The sequence below is a fragment of the Haliotis rubra genome, unplaced genomic scaffold, assembly GCF_003918875.1.
Source record: "Haliotis rubra isolate DU_JTF1 unplaced genomic scaffold, ASM391887v1 Scf108, whole genome shotgun sequence".
Lineage (NCBI taxonomy): Eukaryota > Metazoa > Mollusca > Gastropoda > Lepetellida > Haliotidae > Haliotis > Haliotis rubra.
In genome coordinates, this window is record NW_025764981.1 from 272967 (window position 1) to 285828 (window position 12862).

Genomic DNA, 12862 nt, shown 5'->3' on the forward strand with positions numbered 1-12862 from the left:
GGATTTGAATCCCGCTTCGCACCGGTTAACTGTTAGGGTGCCCCCGTCTCGTTAAACCGATCTCATCAATATTGCAGCTATATGGACGCGGTATGGAGCAGACAATCCAGTGATCAACATCATAAGCATCGATCTATGCAACTGGGATACGATGACATGTGTCAACCAAGTCAGAGAGCCTAACCACCCGATCCCGTTAGTCGCCTCTTACGACAAGCATGGGTTACTAGAGACCAATTCTAACCCGTATCTTCACGGGTGTCTCGATATAGTGTAGGCATGCCACCTAGCGATCATCACTGTCGCATGCAGTGTTCGAAGATGGGGCTGGGACCCCTGTCAGTCTCCATGTGACAAGCGACACATTCTGAGAACGTTATAATACTTTATTTTTTCCGCACATGAAAACAAAAACTGAAACAACACAAAACAAAACATAAAAACAACAACAACGGATCTGCTTGCATTAAGTTTATTTATCGCTGCATAAGTATTTAGAACCACAGTAAACAAATAAAACAAGGGCATTGAAAAACACTATACTCAACAACATAAATAGTGCAACATCAAATTAGCCTCAGCTTAATCAGAATGCATGAAAATCCGACACATTCCTTAACAGAATATACATCGTATGCATTCATTGACTGGACTAAATGCTGATATCAGAGTATTAAAAACTATGATATCTTGTATAATGGGTTTAAATATGCCCGAAATCACACATCATAGCGGTAATTATATATCCTAACTGATAGTAGGAAAAGAAAACATAATTTCGAAACTTGTTCAGTTGTGGACGGGTCGTGTTCGATTTCGGACGCAGTCGGAGGTCTTTCTTTGTTCGTACACATACATGTCAGACGAATCTGCAAAAAAATAACAATACCAAATGAATAAAATCCAATATTTCAAACACTATACACATAAATAGTGTACTTCATTGTCGGTTCATAAATTTCAAAACGAAACACGTGTAAATAATTATTTTTAAATGGTCTATGCCATTCACACAAACATGACATGAATATTTAGACTTTGATTGCTGACGTCATAATGTGGGTAGCTTCGCGACAATAATGATTCTTTACAAATAGTCTGAAAGCGTGGACAATAATTAAGAAAAGAATAGAATAATTGTATATCAAACTTAAGAAAGAAATAAACATTCTGTCACATCCATGAGTACTCTCTACTATCCTGAGCATGCGTTTATGAACCACTAGGTGGTATGCTGATAATAATTGTTGCAACAAAATACAAAACGGGGTGCTTATCTACATCCATATATGTATACGTTGATACAGTTCTAGCTCTCACCTTTCACTATTTGGGTCCGAGGATAGCTCTGAAAGACATGATCCTCAACGGGCTGCTTTCTTTGAACTCGTAGTCATTGTTGATAACGAAATCGCTGACGTACCACACGTTTGAGGCCAGTTTAAGGCTGCCTTCACCTTGGGCACGGTTCGTGTCATAGGTTATCCCCGCTCGCTCATACGGATTATATACACCTGAAATGTGCCAAGATTTTATCAATGAAATGTGTTAAAGTACTGTTGGAAACAGAAACAAAACTGTTTATAGGCTGTTTCTCTGTATCCCTAAAATTGCAAATGCAAATGGCATGTGTCGAAATAACCCCCATAACTGGGATTTCAGTGGGATGTGTAATAAAACATGCTGAAAACAATAGATCAGACTATAGATGGCAATTAGGTTGCTCAGCCAGGTACGTAAATTGTAGATATAAGTGGGGCGGTGGGGTAGCCTAGCGGTTAAAGCGTTGGCTCGTCACGCCGAAGACCCGGGTTCGAATCCCCACATGGGTACAATGTGTGAAGCCCATTTCTGGTGTCCCCCGCCGTGATGTTGCTGGAATATTGCTAAAAGCGGCGTAAAACCAAACTCAGTCAGTCAGTCAGTCAGTAGATATAAGTGTGAAAAATCAGTTTTTTCTATTTCCGACAGTACTCTAGTGTGTTATTTATATTTGTACTCGGCAATATTCAATATGGCGTAGGTCTGTCAAGTATCGAGTAACTGATTTAATACACATCAACCTGTGCATTTCGCATACGAAGACAAAGGACAGAACCAAGACGCTACCCCAAACACCCCAACACCAATGCTTGTGGCAGTGTGCTGGCTGGTGTGATTGAACATTAAAAATACTTTGCAAATGTATTCTGAATAAAATAATCATCACCTATAAAACTCTTTGTTATTCTGTTCTCTTCTTCACTCTAAATCCATTAAGACTCATTAACGAGGTGTCTAAGGGCTAATTATGAGGTGTGAGTCATAAACTGCCAAAACCGGGACAACTGTTCCAGCTCGTTAACCAGGTGTGAAAATTGACTGCCAAAAGTGGGACTGCCAAAAGTGGGAATAAATCGATGCCATGCATGTCGGCCTGGCCCCCTCATCCCGTTAGGGACCGTCATAATTTATGGCTTGGGGGGTGATGATGATTGTTTTTTTGTGGAGAAGCATGTACAAAGTGAATGACCCCCCTAAAATGTATGTGCATAGTAAGTGACCACATCTGCATGTCATGTACAAAATCAATGCCCCCCCCCCCCCCTAATGTTTTAGCATAATGTTTAATATTTTTATGTACAAATTTGCTGACTCTCCTAGTACATGTGACGAAATTGATGACAACCCCAGTACAAAATGGGTACCCCCTTAATATCTTTATTCAACAACCACACCCAGCCCCTGGTATTGACATCTCAGGTGGACACAAGCTGATGATAAATCCCAACTGTTGGAAAGGTTGTGAGACTCACCCAAATCGCTTTGCGTCTTATGAGCCGCAAAAAGATTTATACTCAAGTCAGTCAATGCCAAGTATCGAAGTTATTTCAAAACTTGGGAGTATAAACTGGTGAGTGAGTGAGTTTAGACAGACAGACAGATTGCTTATTTGAGTCTCACCTCAGCATAAAATAGATTCAGTACAAAAAAATCAATAAAAGTTGAGCCACTCCTATAATGAGTTATGTAAAAAGTTCTGTAAAGCGTGCATAAGGATACATAATTACTGTAAAGAATGGTATATGTTACGAAATATGAATAAAATGAATTAAAATATAAAGCTGAATTTAGTATTATATACCTACGCTTTTGCATATACATAAGATGTACGTTTAGAGAGGATAAAATGACAGGTCTTGGCAGCAATAGAACAAACATTTGGGCTTGATAAGACATAATATAACTTTTGATTGTCATTAAAACCATTAAAATTATCACATTCATCATTACATTTGTCAATTAAAATAGATTTTCATTCTTATACAATGGACATTTAGATTTACGCCTCTTTTAGCAATATTCCAGCAATATCAACGCGGGGACACCAAAAATGGGCTTCACACATTGTACACATGTGGGGAATCGAACCCGGGCCTTCGGCGTGACGAGCGTTTAAACTGGTAAGCTTAAAGGTGTACAGTGTTTGGTAATTAAAACTGAAAGAACTTATGTTAAATTCTATAACGATTTTGTAACTCTCACTCAATCCTGCTACAATTTGTGAAAGGTAACCTGTGGTTGGGTGATGTTGTACGAAAATATACTAGTTCTACTTCAATGAAACCTGGTGTAAGAAATATATTCCACCAAATGAACCCTAAATTGTCAGAAAATTTGTAAATGTGTGCCAAAAATAGCAAATATGTGTATTTTCCCAGATAAGATGTATAAGACAGCCAATACAAACCGAAAGTTAAATTCCAGTTCTATTTATAATACAAAATAACAACCCAGACCCAACATTTGCAAATATTGGTTGAGTTCGGACTAAGCGCCAGAACAAGGTATTTCTTGTAATACAATTCTGTTAACATAAGTTGTTGCTAAAATCAAACATTTGATAAAATCAACTCAAAGGTATAATTTCTTGTGAGTTCATATAAATATGACAGTACATACAAGCAAGACCCGTACTGTGGAGCATACCTGGTGGTGGTGTGAGTTTGGCAGCTTGACTCCTGAGAGTTTCTAGGACTTAAGTCCTAGCCACAACGTGACACGTGGTCTCACCTTAGATAAGTGAGTTGTTTTCAAAATTGCCCTTGGTCACCGAGCAGCAAATGGGTACCAGGTGGGATAAGTGATATGACTGCATATAACCTGGCGCCTCAATTGCAGCTTGGGTTAACTGACGCATTAACGTCTTAGCTCTTTAATCACGTACACATGCGTGGATACATGCGCTTTTTAAATGTGCAGTATTATAATATTACATTATTCTTACCTATTCTGTCACCAGCTTCAACTTCAATCTGTTCTCCAGCAGGAATGTTGACAACGTGGGGACGAACAGCCGTAGCAGATATCGAATTCTGCCCAACCAGGGTAAAACTGTGACAACAAACATATGCCTATTAGAGAAAGTTAATGTATAATTTCCAATGAAGGTTTGTTCAATGGTAAACGTTTTCAAGAAGAGTGGTTAACGCGTAACGTCACGTGAATATTTCCAATACGTTATTCCAACTGTGAATATACTCATGAAGGAAAGTTTTGCTTGTTTGTTTTGTTTGATGTTCAACGCTGCACTCAGCAGTGATCAACATCATGAGCATCCAACTACGCAACTGGGATACGATGACATGTGTCAACCAAGTAAGAGAGCCTGGCCACCCAATACGGTTACTCGCCTTTTATGTCGAACATTGGCGACTGAAGACCAATTCTAACTCAGATCTTTTCGGGTTGGATAGTTCTGAAGGTTGATTCCAGTGCCATATTAGATCTGAGAGTTAAGGTCAGATCGACGTGCAATTCATGTTCGAATAGGAATTAGTTAATTGAACGGTTCACAAAACGAGAGATCAACTTGATTCTAAGGCTGAATATCACTAATCTTTCTGCAATTACGGCACGCATGGATGCTGAAGACCAATTCTAACCCGGATCTCTACGGGTATGACGGAGAGTAAAAATGCGTAATTATATGTGGATGTATTGTTATACCAAGTGAAAATGAACTCCTGAAGGAAGATGAATGGGTTATTCCGAGTAAATAAATACCCATAATACGTTATTTAAGTTAAAATGCATTCAAGAAGGTATTTTAATGGGTTATTACGAGGGAATGTGTATATATAGTAAGTGATCAGGCTTTCTTGCAGTAAAGTAATGCAGTATTTCGAGTGAATAACACAACATATACTAATCAAAATAATTCGTAATATGTAATGAACATTTTGAAATGATGAAGTCATAGAAGAGGTATCTTCGATAATCGTGATTAATCTTGTGGTTTAAAGTTTTCAGTTCTCCATTTTGGGATGTCCAGCAAGTTGATATTGCTTGAAGGAAATCATTCATTCTTCACGATCCGGTTAGAATTGGTCCCTGGCACCCCATGCTGATCGCCAGAGTGTGCCGCACGGTGTCATTGCCTGAAGACGTGTATTCATTCCTCCGGTTTCGCTATTGGTCTTTTGCAACCCACGCTTGTCGCCAGAGGCGATTCACGGACCCGGAAACCAGTGGTCGATATCGTTGACCATGTTGGTAAATCGATTCTCATGATGTCAGTCCCTGACTAGATTATTTACAAACCGCTGTCATATAGCTGGAATATTGCCGAGTACGCCGTTAAACAAATAAAGAACGTTTTCAACTTACGTCGCAGGGTCATCGGTAGGCCGCCATATTTGAAAGGCTGCTGTTCCTGCGAACGTAAGGTAGAACTCCCAGGCAATGACCTTGCCGGGGGCATCGATCATGTACATGTCGTCGTTGCCGGTGAAGGAGACGTAGCAACCGAAGGTGCCGCCTCGAGGTCGGATGTCGTTGTTGTTGCTGGGCCTTATAGTACTTCCTTTCTCTGCAATAACAAACGCAAGAATGATTCAGGCCTTGTAATATAACCTCATTTCTATTGGTCAACCGTATCGTGATAAAGTTTGCGCCTATCACAGCCTCTGTCACGCCTTAAGCTGCGATACAAGAGGTGTGCAGAACAGTTTATTGCTCGGATTTAGGTGAAATACTACAGTTGTAGGGTGTAACAAATTATTGAGAGAACGGTGGAATCGGAATGAGGTCCTCATTGCTGAACATCTAATAGCCAGGGCATAACGTCAACTTCAGATGAAGCCGTGATGGCGGAGTGGGTTAGATCGCTGTGTGCTGGCGATTAGATCCCTTACTTTGAGAGTGGGGGTTCGAATCCCGAATGGGACTCAACCCAACTTAAGTACTAGAATATGTACCTTCCGGAGAAAGCAAATTTCAAATATAACATATTTTATATTTGACCACTTTCTAAATGCTTTTTCACATACAAAACATCTCTTAATGATGACATCTTTTAAGACGTTGACTCAAAGTATCAGTGTAGTAGTGTATTAGTACTCCGCACGCTAATGTACAGGCAGATCCTCATCGTATTGTGAGATTAGTGTGCGAGGACAGAGGTTACTTACATGAAAGAGCAGCCAAGTGTGTGTGTGTGTGTGTGTGTGTGTGTGTGTGTGTGTGTGTTTTCTCTCCCGCGCATGTTTATGGCGAGCTGGCATATTTCACACTGAACAACCTTTAAATCTGATGATGTGTGTGTGTGTGTGTGAACGTGTGTATGTATGGCTAGCTTGTATATTTCACATTGTAAACCTTTAAATATGGATGTGTGTGTGTGTGCTCGCGCGTCCGCACGCGTGTGCGTGTTTTGTGACTTACGGTGACGACATACAGTTGTATTTTCATTAAAGACCAGCAAAACACAATTTTTGTGCCCAAACACCAGGACGTCCAGTGAATACTTTTCCAAGTACACAACACATTTTCCAATATTTTCGGGAACAGCTCATTCAGAAACCCACCTAGACAATGTTCCTCACTCACCGACACATTCAGGTGGGTCGCTGCTCATTTTGCCTGATGGGAGACACGCCGACATCAGACTGCCCTTGCTGACTGTGTACCCCTCCTCACACTCGTAGTACGCCACCTCCCCCGTCTCCAACGTCCCCTCGGTGAGAACATGGGCGTTAGCGCCGGGATCAGGGATCGTACACGCTGAGAACATAATACAATATGACATGACATTCCTTATCGTTTGGTCGTCAAAAGCGACGCATCAGCAATCTTGCAGAGAAACGCTGGGACAGACCACTCTGTGGTTTGTTTGTGAATTTATATCCTAGAGTTGATCATTAAAATGATACGTGCACAGCCAGTGTCCACCATGTTATTGATTCATTAACCTATGCTCTGCCGTCTCCATCCTTTCTCGCACACCCGGCTGTCCCTTTCTCTGCACTCCTCCCTCGTACGAAATAGTGAACTGTGTCACAATTTTAATGATAGTTTGCTAAACAACTTTTTTATATTTAGGATATAAATTCTGCAAAAACCTCACAGAGTTGGTCTGACGTTTTAGTTATGATCAGCGTTTCATTGAGTATTATATGTTCATTAGTTTTCGAGTTAGATTGCAATTCATCGGTCCGATTTTGAGCCAAACGGACTATAACCCGGGTATTCACATGATACATGATGGCGGCCTGTAAATCATCAGTCTTGGCCAGACATTCCAGCAATTGACATCATTAGCATCGAGCCATGCAGAAAGGATTCGATAAAAAAAATCTTCTTTTTATTATTGATTAATGCCTAACCAACCAACAGCCAACCAAGCAACCAACCAAACACCTTCTAGTGTATTATTCCTGGGTTGTATTACAAATAAAGAATCACTGCCTGCATGTACTTACTGGCCATATCCCCGCAAGCTCCACACGTCTTCCTACATTGTTGCTCCACCCAGCCGGACTCGGAGTAGTTGTGACAGACCTCGGGCGACTCCACTACTATTGCCTCACAGTTCGGCAGTCGGTCCACGCATGGGATGTTGTCTAATGAACATTGATGAAGTTCAAATGATGTGTATCATTTGGAAACAACTTTGCTATACGATGCAATCATCTTGAACGTAATGTTAAACCCCTTTTCCGAATCAATATTGTAAAAGTATTCGGATAAACACGTCCTTTGTATTTGGTTGGATTGTGGTTTAACACCAAAGCAATATTCTAGGTATATAGCGGCGGTCTGCGAATACACCCGTCTAGATCAGACAATCCAGTGATCAACCGCATGAGCATCGATCGGTGCAAATGGGACATGATACCATGTGTCAGCAAGAGTGACCACTCGATCCCGGGTGGCCTCCTTTTACACCAACCATGGGTTGCTGAAGACCAATTCTAATCCGGATCTTCACAGGTTAGCCCTTTGTAACATAGACCTAATGGAATGTGGTCACCCTTTAAATCAGGGCGCGAACGGCACATGTGTCGGTAATTTGCGGTGCAAGGTTTCATCCTTGGGCACTCCTGGAACCTTTGTTCGAATCCATGTTCGTTCCGGTTATGCTTCTAGGTTTGTCTGCGCCATACCCGTGGGTTTCTTCAACGTGGCCAACGTCTGACACCTGCATCACCTTCGGACTTTCTCCAAATACAGCTGGTATGCCATGATGTAACACGAATAGTGTTCAGTGAATGAGTGAGTTTAGCAATATTCCAACAATATCACGGCGGGGGACACCAGGAATGGGCTTCACACATTGTACCCATGTGGGGAATCGAACCCGGGTCTTCGGCGTGACGAGCGAACGCTTTAACCACTAATCTCTATTCACTCACTCATCTCTATCAACTGATTATGTATGCTTCGAGACCCTTATGTCCGAATTACAGTGGTTATTTACAGTATATAACTTATCCTAAGAGAACATCTCAATTAGCTGAATAAGATGTATACATTTAGTCCCATTTGTATCTCCTATTAGTTAATCAAAGACGTGCCTTGAAGATTTTAGCATACTGTAAACATACAACGTCAGTCTCGACTATCCTCAGAAACAGGTTATATGTGTTGTAAACGACAAATTAGCTGTGCAAAATCATACGAATGGACCAATGGAAAGTAATGATGATACGAAAATGGTTAGGGGTTAGGTTAGGGCAAAGCAGCTGTGAAAAATCATACGAATGGACTAATGGAAAGCAGCGATGACACGAACATGGTAAACATGTATTGTCCTATCCATTAGGGTTAGGGTTAGGGTGTAGGCTGGGTTAGGGTTTAGGTTAGGGCAAAGCGCTGTGCAAAATCATACGAATGGACCAATGGAAAGTAATGATGATACGAAAATGGTTAGGGTTTAGGGTTAGGTTAGGGCAAAGCAGCTGTGAAAATCATACGAATGGACTAATGGAAAGCTGCTATGACACGAACATGGTAAACATGTACTGTCCTATCGATTAGGGTTAGGGTTAGGGTTAGGGTGTAGGGTGGGTTAGGGTTTAGGTTTTGGTTTAGCTGTGCAAAATCATACGAATGGACCAATGGAAATCAGTGATGACCCGGAAAGGGTAAACATGTACTGTAGTATCAGTAACACCAGGAATTCACACAATTTACCTGAGCAGGTAAATATTTGGAACAGGTTGGAACTGCTGCTGACGAGGCTTCTCAACGTTTTCTTCGTTTAACTTTACGTTATCAGAAAGTTAGGAAGAGAGTTTTATGGATAGTTGTCAACTTCTTTATTATGACGAGTGAGTGAGTGAGTATTGTTTTACGCCGCTTGTAGCAATATTCCAGCAATATCACGGCGGGGACACCAGAAATGGGCTTCACACATTGTACCCATGTGGGGAATCGAACCCGGGTCTTCGGCGTGACGAACGAACGCTTTAACCACTAGGCTACCCCACCGCCCCTATTATGAAGAACACAACGTTTCGGAAACATATCCTTACAGATGGAAGGCAGCACTTGATTGTCCTTTACCAATCACACATCAACGCCAGTTGGCTTCCACAGTTTAGCCTGCATCGTTGTTGTCTTATTACTTTTGTTGTTCTTACATGTACATATATATGCTCTCTGCCTCATACCATTCATTCACCTGTTGATGGAGTAAGGATAAACGTGTGTTCCTCATAATAAATCCATTCCTTGTGTGTATCACTTCTAAATGCCATTGAAAGACCTTATCAGAAAGTCACACAAGAGTATTTGTGGATACCTGACACTTTCTTCACCAGTGCTTCACGTTATCAGAAAGTCATACAAGAGTATTTTATCAGAAAGTGGATAACTGACACTTTCTTTATCACTTCAGAAAAGAGGGTTTGTGAATACCTAACACTTTCTTTACCAGTGCTTCACGTTATCAGAAAGTCATACAAGAGTATTTGTGGATACCTGACACTTTCTTTACCAGTGCTTCACGTTATCAGAAAGTCATACAAGAGTGTTTGTGAATACCTGACACTTTCTTTACCAGTACTTCACGTTATCAGAAAGTCATACAAGAGTGTTTGTGAATACCTGACACTTTCTTTACCAGTACTTCACGTTATCAGAAAGTCATACAAGAGTGTTTGTGAAAACCTGACACTTTCTTTACCAGACACTTCACGTTATCAGAAAATCATACAAGCGTGTTTGGTAATACCTGGCATTGCCTTCTGGCAGGTGAATGGGAACAGCGGCTTGTGGCTCTTGGACCTCTGAGCTCTCCACGTCATGTCCTTGTTGCTTCCCCGACTGTAGGCATTCTTTCGCTTTCTGTTGTGGTGGGGCTTACCTGGAACAATGGTTTAGTGTATGACATTATATCTTTGATGAAATAAAGAATCAAGTCTACGTCTTTGTCTGTTTGTTGTTTAACGCTGCAGCAATATATATTGAGACAGGTATATACACAAATAAGCCCAGACATCACAGGTTATGTAACATGTGCGACAATAGAAAACGAGTATCATAATTTTCATTTTAGTGTGTACTGCATACAGTTCCTTGCGCACTATATATATTCCTGCCAAGTTTTACACATACCCTTCTTTGTCAAGTTTCAATATATTGATGACCTCAAACAATACCTTTGTCATCAGAAATGTAGCAATGTTTGTTTATTATGCTGTAAAGCACCGCCAATCATATATGGCTGCAAACATTTAATATTTGTATTATGGGCCGATGGCCTACATACACTCTGCGAATAAAGAAAGAATTTAAAGATATTCCAGTTATATGGCGATGGTCTGTAAATAATCGAGTCTGTATCAGACAATCCAGTGCACAGCAGCATGGTATCATTTGGATCAAGTATATAGATACGTTAACAATCGACTCGCTTTCCCAGAACACATCCAACATGCCCATTTCACAAACCCGTGAACGATAAACCTATTTGAGAGATAGATTTCAAACATAAGTACGAGAACGTATTCAAGGTCCGTGATTGGCTTCTCCATGGTGATGACCTAAGGTCAGATTATGAGGCACTATTTTCATACGTTTGTCATACTTCTGCCTAACTCACTAATGGCTGTTTCCTTTATGGTTTTAGAATGTAGATAAATGTTTCAGGAATTAATGTGTGTTATCTTCATAATCCACGTATATGACGCTAACGTTTGTGTGGAGGGTGACAGAGGTATGAGTAGTAAGCCGAATGACGTCTCACATGTTCATTCTGTTATGTATTCATGCGCCAATGTGATCATGAGATTGGACATAAACTCGTCTATCGATTCGATGTGATTATGGTTTATGGAAGAAACATATTACGTCACCTTTAATATTTTTTAACTGGATGTATAAAACCAATAATTGTGTATACAACCGTCGTTACACTAGTGATGATGATTTTTATGGAGAGGCATGTACAATACGAATGACCCCCCCTAAAATTTATGTAAAAAGTAAGTGCCTCCCCTTCCATACCATGTAGAATATTGGTGACCTGATCCCCATCCCCCAGTAAAATGGGCGAGCGAACACACACACACACACACGCACGCACACACACACACACACACACACACACACACACACACACACACACATTAACGGTTGGAATATGCACTGGAAACCAAAACTTGCGTATACACAAGATGGAATATGTATTGAAACCAGAAACTGCGTATACATCCGCCGTTACACATGTTGGAATATGCATTGGAAGCCAACAATTGCCTGTACACACGCCTTTTCACAGGCTGGTTTTCAGCTGAAAAGCACTTACCCTTATACCAGTTGGAGAATCCATTTGAACCAACAAGCTCCTGGTCAATATCCCACTCAAAGTCAGTCTTGCTATTCCCCTTCCTCTTCATACCGAGCCACTGGGGTGAGGTCGGTCGTCTGGAAAATGGTATCATTAGATAAACCGAGTGTTCTGTCCACTAGGGAGAAGATGGTCGTATAGGCAATAGTATCATCAGATCCGTATTCCACAATTTGGGATACACTTCGCTCATGTCTGTGGGGTATAGCAAAACGCAATGGGCAACTGACTACCCTGGTAGTATCTGTGTCTATCACAAACAGCACTGGACCACACTTCCCACCCTGCTCATCTGTTGGTCATAATTGAGATTCGGCCACAAATCACTCCGCTCTTAAGTGTGTGCTTCAGAAATTCAGTTCTACAAATAGGCCATTACTTCAAGGAAATACGTACGCTAGTTGAGAACCAAAATATGCTCAAATCTGTATCTGGGTGAATTTTTAAAAAAAGTCCACAACAGTTTGAATCCTCAATGACGTTTAGCAACAATTACTCGTATAAAACAATGGATTACAGAGACGTGAGATAGTCATGGTCACTTTCCCTATCTGCGTTAACAAACAGCAGTAGCTGGACTGACTGACTGACTGAGTTTGATTTTAAGCCGCTTTTAGCAATATTCCAGCAACATCACGGCGGGGGACACCAGAAATGGGCTTCACACATTGTACCCATGCGGGGATTCAAACCCGGGTCTTCGGCGTGACGAGCCAACGCTTTAACCATTAGGCTACCCCACCGCCC

At 41.1% G+C, this 12862-nt stretch overlaps 1 protein-coding gene across 1 annotated transcript; it reads right to left on the reverse strand.

Moving 5' to 3' along the window:
• Positions 1-456: 456 nt before the first annotated feature.
• Positions 457-7749, reverse strand: LOC124281626. Its single transcript, XM_046717563.1, has 6 exons — positions 7743-7749; positions 6871-7044; positions 5650-5851; positions 4268-4374; positions 1321-1514; positions 457-869 (listed from the first exon to the last, which is right to left on the reverse strand). The coding sequence occupies exons 1-5, from the start codon at positions 7747-7749 to the stop codon at positions 1327-1329; spliced, it is 678 nt and encodes a 225-aa protein (XP_046573519.1). The 3' UTR covers positions 457-869; positions 1321-1326.
• Between the last annotated feature and the right edge of the window lie 5113 nt (positions 7750-12862).

Bases quoted from the DNA above. Each gene is read 5' to 3' on its own strand.
- LOC124281626 (XM_046717563.1), bottom strand. The intron at 5,852-6,870 runs GTGAGTGAGGAA...TTGTTATTGCAG, and splicing joins CGACCCACCTGAATGTGTCG to AGAAAGGAAGTACTATAAGG. The intron at 4,375-5,649 runs GTAAGTTGAAAA...TTGTTGTCACAG, and splicing joins CCTACCGATGACCCTGCGAC to TTTTACCCTGGTTGGGCAGA.